General features: G+C 53.4%; 1 protein-coding gene across 1 annotated transcript; it reads left to right on the top strand.

Annotated features, from left to right (window-relative positions):
* Positions 1-87: 87 nt before the first annotated feature.
* On the top strand, positions 88-345 carry T265_12381 (hypothetical protein; the record flags this gene model as incomplete). Its single annotated transcript, XM_009179900.1, has 1 exon — positions 88-345. The coding sequence occupies one exon, from the start codon at positions 88-90 to the stop codon at positions 343-345; it is 258 nt and encodes an 85-aa protein (XP_009178164.1).
* Between the last annotated feature and the right edge of the window lie 116 nt (positions 346-461).

Raw genomic sequence — 461 nt, 5'->3', positions numbered from 1 at the left:
AGAGGAACTTAACCGGTCCTGTAAGACCCATCTAGGGTCTTTTTTGCTTTTAGCTCTTTCTGGTTGGTTTTATCATGTTTTTTGTGGATGAATACTGCGCGTGCCCTCTCTCTTCTCTCTACCCTCACCCAGGAGATCTTTCCGGCCAATGACGGTGGACCGCGGAAACCGGACGGACGCGATTCCCTGGTGGCCGGGAAGAACCTCTGTGCAAGCCCAACGGCCCTGAGTCAAAGTCATCGGCGCTTGACCTCGGATTGGATCTTACGCGTTGGAACCATTATTCACCCCGAATGTTTTCTTGGAATGTTGCATGACTGGTCGAATACGCGACCTCGTGAATGACAGAAACCAGCTGAGCCTATTTTCTTCCCCGGTTGTTCTTGGGGAACTGAATGCTGGACGTGCTGAGAACGAGTCGGCCGGAGGCGTTCGTGCGACAGGGGGAACGACGGACTGTG

This window comes from Opisthorchis viverrini, assembly GCF_000715545.1.
Source record: "Opisthorchis viverrini unplaced genomic scaffold scaffold23885, whole genome shotgun sequence".
NCBI lineage: Eukaryota > Metazoa > Platyhelminthes > Trematoda > Opisthorchiida > Opisthorchiidae > Opisthorchis > Opisthorchis viverrini.
Note: the sequence above shows the minus strand (reverse complement) of the source record. Positions and strands in the feature narration are given on the sequence as shown.